The following is a 7,232-nucleotide window of genomic DNA, read 5'->3' on the forward strand; positions in this document are numbered from 1 at the left end:
GTGGAAAGTTCAGTGGTAGTTGTTGACTAGTAAATTACTCATCTGTAATGTCAATTTTTCAAGTTTTTTAGGAAAAATTTTGTAGTGTGTGATAATAATTTTTGATATACCAAAATGCAAAAAATTGAAGTGATTAGCAATATTATAGATATAATAAGTCTTTAGATAAGTTGTTACAGTCAATTTTCTTTTATTTTGGTTATACAGTAAATCAGGATAGTAAATTTTGCTGTCTGTGCGTTATCAAGCAAGCACTGGGTTCTCAGTGTTGGTATTTTACACCCTATCCTACCCTACAATGTCCCCATTGTAATTGGGCATTATGTCAGCTTGTTAGTGAAGAACGAATGGATATCTCCTAATTCACATCACATTTGTACAAAAGTAAAGCACAAGACATTGCATGGTCTCGCGTGTCCAAGATTACCACGATATCTGGATGTTTTTAAATGTTTTACGCGAAGTCTTTAAACGTCAAGATGACATTCCTAAACGCTACCATGGGGATCCTACAGGTCGCGAAGATTACGAGTGGCTCTGTGAAGAAGTAATTCACCAAACCATTTTGGATAAACTACAACATTGTGCATCACCCGTGGAAGCTCATAGGCAAATGTATATATTTACACACTGGTTTGATCTGGTCCGTTTGGTAAAGAGGATCCAAGAATATAATGGGGGCATGAGTTTGAGGGTGTCATGAAAGCCTACGACAGTTGGAAAAATTGTGAGGAAAGCGGGTGAGATGGTGGGTGAGATTAAAGCCATGACAACCGTCAAACATTCATCACGTTGGTATGAGATTCAAGGTAAAAACAGGAGAGAGAATTTCTATGGTCACAAATCTAAGTGACCGTCTTGGGTGCACATGTCTAAAAGGGGCAAGAAAACACGACGCCGTCGTATGAGAAACCTGTTTCGTGTGTTAAAAGTGTTTATAGAAGATGGGAGGATCTTCGCATGGGAAAAAAGTGCGTCGCCTTAAGCGCAAGATTCGTCAGCAAGCATCGAAACATGCACAAGATGTGGAAAGGTATCAGAAAGAAACTCAGGGGTTGAAATTACGGGAGAGACATCATGACATTATATTCCGCGATGCCTTGCGACACATTTACCACCCCTATGGAAACGAACGATGTATTTACTATACTAACTGGGATAAAGAAATAGCAGACGGCTTTTTTTCTGCATTTCACGAGTTAGATCATAGATAAGACAACAAACATGTAAAAACCAATGTAAAGTTTATTGTTATACAAATGGATACAATAAAAAAGAAAAATGTTATGACTGTTTCTGTTGGGAATGGTATCTAACCATGTACAATTCTCTAGATGTGGTGGTACCTCTTGATAGGGGACAAAATTGAAACAGATAATGTTCATGACATTATAAACGTAATTGACATTCATAAAAAAATCAAAATGGTTTAAAAGGACCAGAATTTCATCCTCGGGATCTTGATGATATAAAAAGACCCATAGCATAAATAAAAATTTGTAGTAATCCATAAAGGGATACTTATTCCGAAAAAGTTGAAAAAATCTAACGTCACAAAAAGGATGATTGAGGAATACAATCAAGAAAAAATGTAAGACCTTATGAGTATCTCTGTGGTAATTGGTGGTTAACCATATATATATATATATTCTATAGGTGGTGCTACACCTTCTTCATCATACTCGATGAAACCAAAACTTATTAAGGGAATAATATTATAAATATTGGTGACAATCATAAAAAACCTAAACTGATTAAAAAGGACACAGATTTCATGGATATCATGCCACCATAATAATGATTTTAATGTTTAAAAAAAATCCACAATGTCCTCCAATGGAAATTCAGTCTAAAAATAAATTGTATAAAAATTAATTTCATGGTCATTGCTTGACCACATAATGGCTAACCATTCATATGGGTATAACTCTCCTTCTTGCATATCATGAAAACAATCTAAAAATTGTCTTATGTTATATAGTGAAACTACACGATTCAAAAAATCTAATTTTTGAAATTGCATAGCTATATTGATACCGTCTACCCTTAAAACCATTTTTAAATTACTAAAGAACAAATAGATGGCATCTCTGTCTGCATAGTTTTGATGTATCTAAGAAAGAGAAAAACACCATATATATGAATATGAAAAAGCTGGCCAAAAATGTAGGTTCGAAGGTGGTAGCTATAAAACAGAAAATAAATGAACTGGCATAAATAAATTGCTATGACAATACACTTGGTCTAAGCGCCTTGTTTTCAAGACACCTGCGTTTATTCCTAATCTATGTCTAATGATTCTGTTTTCTGAGAGAACATCAAAAAGAAATTGATAAAGTGTCAGGAGATTGATCATGGGCTTGAAAAAAACTTGTTTGAAATTCCCTACAAAAAGATATTTGAATTACATAATATTCCATTCTACATCTTCTAATGATTAAAGCTTGAGAAAGACTTAAGATCGAATCTTGAAAATAACCTCTATCTGTCATATAGAGTGCACATAAAGTAGACATGTAATTATGGGAACTGATCTGAAAACAAAAAAGATCCCTAATTAAAAAAATCTAAATATAAAAAAACACACCTTCTAAGGACCAAACATAATCATGAGGGATTAATTCCTCTGGTCTTGTGTAAGGGAAAAAAAATTAAATGACACACTCCCGCAGGAAAGAACAAAATTAAGAAATTGATAAAACTACGATACACTACATTACACAAAATACCATGAGTTGGAAAAGAATGGTAAGGAGACAGACATAATCTGTGAAAATTAGGTGGTAAATACGATACGACCATTCTCATAAATCTTAAAAGTTGACAACAAAGTAATGTTAACAAATCCTCAAAATCAGGAATTGTAACTTAAAAATCCCAATGTACATCAGATTGTTGTCTCCAAATCTAAAAATTAAAAAACAAAGCAAGGCCAGGTTACTGGGTACCAGACTCTAAAATTTTAGCCTGTAACTGTCGCAAAGCTGAATTCAAGGAAAGTGATATCAAACACTACTGCCGAGCCAGTGGTATGGGTGTCTATAGCAACTGTTCAGGAAGTAGGAGACCCGTGGCTTCAAGAGGTTGGGATCACCCGGTGTGAGTCTGTGACCAGTGTCCTGCTAAAAAAGGACAGCTTTAGGGTCAATGTGTATGTTATTCAGTGAGAAGTGGGCCATAAGAAACTCTTAGCTTATTGGCCCTTCATGATCAAGTTTTAAAACAAGTTTACATGAAAATTACTACTTCATGGCCTTGCATGGAGATAGAGAGCATCATGAATGGCTGTGAAATCAAGTCTGATAAGTCTATTGCACACTATGCATGAGGTCTTTTAAACCAAAGCTGAAGTCATTTGAAGGCTTTCCACTCAAGAGACATAAAAACCAACACTAAGGCTATCACAGGGGCTTGTCATACCAAAAGATAATAACACAGAGGCAATGGAATCTGAAATTGTAAACATGCAGACTGTCTGATATGGTTTTAGGCTATGGCATTTAATTGATTGAGAGGGTGTAGAGTTTTCTAGACCATTCATTAAGTGAAGTAAAGCAAAACCAGTGCAATTGTGGTTTAATTTGGACACTCAATTGCTCTCTTAAGAGAGACAAAATGAGTAATTTCTCCTCACAAAAACAATACATCTATAAGCCAAAAGGTAATGAGAGTAAAGAAAATGATCAACCTCATGATAAAGAGAACATTGATTTACTACCACCTTCTCAAAATTCACATTGAAAGAAATGTATAACAAATGGTAAGGAGAGTTTACACCGTGATTGATCCAGGGGGTGAAAGGGTTTCTCGATGTTAGTTTGGTACATAGGACCTAGTAGGTACTTTGGACCTTTTGAAATTGCTAATCCTGAAAGTGGGAAAAGGCTATCTGCTAATTTAAGTGTACCATAGTTATAATTATACTTTAAAGAAAATAATAATGCAACAGGTGTGTGAGATATAAAAAGTCAAAATAAATAAATCAAAGATTTCTCCCCTTGTAAAAAGGTTAAGTACAGTTTGTTTTCCCTGTTGTATTAAGCATTTTTTCCAAGTATTCCAGTATTATCATATTTTTATTTCTAATAAGCAGTTTTCCTGTGTTAAGATCTAATTTTTTTAGATAAAATTTATGATAACACATTTTTCAGGCTGTTCTGTGATAAACTTTCTTTAGGATTTTTCTCTAGTTTCCAGGCTTTTTCCATTTATATGTATTAAACAACCCACAAAAACAGTAATTTAGCCCATTAGATTTGCCCATCTGTCCATTTGTGTAACATCTTCCTTGGAATTCAGCTGGTTTGATTTTGTATGCCAAAAGGTGGAGCTGAAATGAGTCCAAATTTGTAAACAATTGAAAATGTTGAGTTTATACACAGTTATGACTGCTCTCAGGAAAAAACCCTGCTGAAAAATTGAAATCATGTGAAAAGTAGCATCAGTGCATAAGTCATAGGGCTGTTCCTGCCAGAGCTTATCCAGATTTTATTGGCTTAGATCAACAAAGATTTTTCCCCAAACTTGCCTCTGACCCCTATTGGGTGGGATGCTAATCTATTGCAGGGTTAACTTTTTACACTTAAAATCAGTATTCATATTCTCCATACTGTTCTCCATATGTTTTCTAGGGTGCTGACAAGGAGAATTTGTTTAACTATTGAGAGCTTCAGGTGGTGATCATTTCCTATGATTTGGGTGGTCTTGAGAAGTTAGATGCCAGTCATTCTTAGGGATTAAAGGGTTACATCTTGCCTGCCATGACCTGCCATGACCTATTTCAGCCACCCCCCCCCCCTGGGGGGGGGTGGCTGAAATAGGTGATTACTCACTAGTTGGGAAGGAATTTAGTTTTGCATGTGATTGGTTTAGAGAGCAATGCAAGTTCTTTAGCAAAAAAATGTAATACTAAAAAACTACTTACGATTGCCATTCACCTAAAAATTGCTCTGGATTTCATACTCACATTGTCACTGTCAGTGATTTTTATAACTCTCTTAAATCAAAGTCAAACTCCAGGTAACTTGAGCAATAAACAAGAGTAATTATAAAGCACCAGTGAATCATCTTCATCAATAGCTTTACAAGGATCACCACAAGCTGTTTTGTAAGAGTCCATGAACTTTAGTGCTTCATCCTCTCTATGCAACTCCTCCAAACAAGCTACCAAGACATAATATGCAAATATCAGGGCTGGAGCTTCAATAGTGTCATTTTGCTGAATATGGTGACCAAGGTTACCATCCAATGTAATCTCCTCACTTTGACCATAACCGAGGTATTTCAACACTTTAGAGGTCTTACTACAAGTTATACCTTGCTTTGCAGCCTCTATAGCTTCATCAAAACGATCATTTCTGTATAAAAACATGCTAAGCTCTACGTAGTGAGAAGCATTGGTTGGCTGCAACTCCACTGATTTTTTCAGCATCATCTCGGCATGGTTTAGAAGCTCTCCATTAGGTTCAGTAACATCATCTTCATATGCTTGTACATGGTAGAAACATCCAGCATTGTGGAATAGACTGGCAGGAAGATCAATACCGTTGGTGGCCTTTGTCAGTGTTGCAATTACCTCTTGATCTGAAAATCCCAGGCTCCTCATGGAAATCAAGCGGCAGGCAGCTGCTTCTGCATCCCCATCACCATGGCGTCTTAGGCATTGTACTATTGAATCACACAGTAATTCATAGGCATTTGTTTGCTTTCCAGTCCCTTTCAAAATTTGAACAACACACTCAATGTACTCTATCCCTTTCTGCGCTGTTTTGGGATTTTCCATCAACACTAAGCCAAGATTGTAGAGGTGGTATTTAAGAAAATCATTCAAAACATTCTTATCTGGGGAGCTGTGGAATTCCTTTAAAAGTGCAATGAGAGTGCTGTATCCATACTTCTTGGGTGCCTGACTTAAAATTGACTCAATGCATTTTGTAAGTTTAGGGGAGTTTGCTAGAGCTAAGACAGGCTTCTGCATGATTTGTGTCAACTCCTTGGAAATGATTGCACAAGATTCTTTGGAAATTTCTTGAAGATGATTTCTCTGTATGACAAAGTAATTGGGCAACATGTAACTCTGTAGACATTTTGTAAGCCTTTCAATTACTCCGAGCACACAGTGGCCAAGGTTTGAATTGTTCCAGATGTCTGGGTCTGCCTCCTCTAAGAACCAGAAGAAAGCACATTTAACCCAGTAGGAAGGTATACCTTCACAATGGAGATCTTTCACGAGACCTTTTACAACCAGATAGCATTTCCTCTGCACTGAATTCAGATTCTGTGCCAGAACTGTTTCAGCAAAAGAAAATGACAACCTCCATTCCAGATGGGAAGCGCTGCTGTCTCCAGACCCTTTTGCGACCACGGCATAACCTTGATGGAGAATCATCTGCACGACTTCTGGTTGTGGCCAGTTCCGTTTTCTTTTCGCCCATTCATCAGCAACAGAAGGCCAATTAGGACAACGGAAAGCAAAGACAAGATCCATACTATCCATGCGGATGCCGGATTCCTGAATCAAATGCTCTGTGACTAACAAGGAAGGTCCAGCTGCTTTTGCAACTTCTTGAACTTGGTTCAAGTTCTTCCGAAATACGTAGCAAAATTTAGAGCTTGATACGTAAACACAGTCCCCTTCACTTTCTAAAACGTCATCGGGTAAACTCCACCGGCAAGCAGTATTAACACGGAGTTTTACATACCTTGGTTCTTTTGCATTCTCAATAAAAGCAACAACATCGCTAATTGATTCATCTGCACTGTTTTCTTCCTCATCAGACTCAGTAATTTCCTTGATTATAGCTAGTTGTGGCAGGAACATCACATCAAGATCTGTTCCATATCGATATCGAACGCTACTTCCTTCGTTTTCCTCGGCCACTTCCAGCCTTAGTAAATACAGTCTTTCCGCTAAACTTCCACTGCGCTCAATAATAAAATTGGTTTCCCAAGGAAGTATTTTTCGAAGAGCATCCACAATTGGTTCAAATTCAAACCGTCCAAACTTTGGACTATGCCAATCTGAGAAAGTTACCAGGTGGCATAGAAGGCCGAAATGATCGGGTTCGAATTTAGTCGCCATTGATCACCGTCTTTGACTCAGGATAACTTTGAAAGTCTTCTCATCCATGTTGAAAGGTTGTTACAAATTCTCAAAGTCTTCTCACGTCATTTAAGCTACCTCTTGCCCCCTTCATGTAGCCATGTCCACTGAAATAATGTGATACAGTGGC

The 7,232-nt window shown here is 37.0% G+C and overlaps 1 protein-coding gene across 2 annotated transcripts in view; it reads right to left on the bottom strand.

The window, feature by feature from the left end:
* Positions 1-1,227: 1,227 nt before the first annotated feature.
* Positions 1,228-7,232, bottom strand: part of LOC113681327 (uncharacterized) — a 6,074-nt gene continuing 69 nt past the window's right edge. Inside the window, exons 1-2 of one of the 2 annotated variants that reach the window (XM_089190561.1) lie at positions 4,967-7,232; positions 1,228-2,113 (exon numbers count right to left, since the gene is read on the bottom strand). The exon at positions 4,967-7,232 is cut by the window's right edge and continues 69 nt beyond it. In XM_089190561.1, the coding sequence (XP_089046687.1) occupies positions 5,009-7,081 (2,073 nt within the window). In that variant the 5' untranslated portion in view covers positions 7,082-7,232 and the 3' untranslated portion in view covers positions 1,228-2,113; positions 4,967-5,008. Of the gene's footprint in view, positions 2,908-4,966 lie in introns of both variants that reach the window. The other variant, XM_089190560.1, reaches the window with a different exon arrangement.

Source organism: Pocillopora damicornis, chromosome 12 (assembly GCF_964200805.1).
Source record: "Pocillopora damicornis chromosome 12, jaPocDami1.2, whole genome shotgun sequence".
Lineage (NCBI taxonomy): Eukaryota > Metazoa > Cnidaria > Anthozoa > Scleractinia > Pocilloporidae > Pocillopora > Pocillopora damicornis.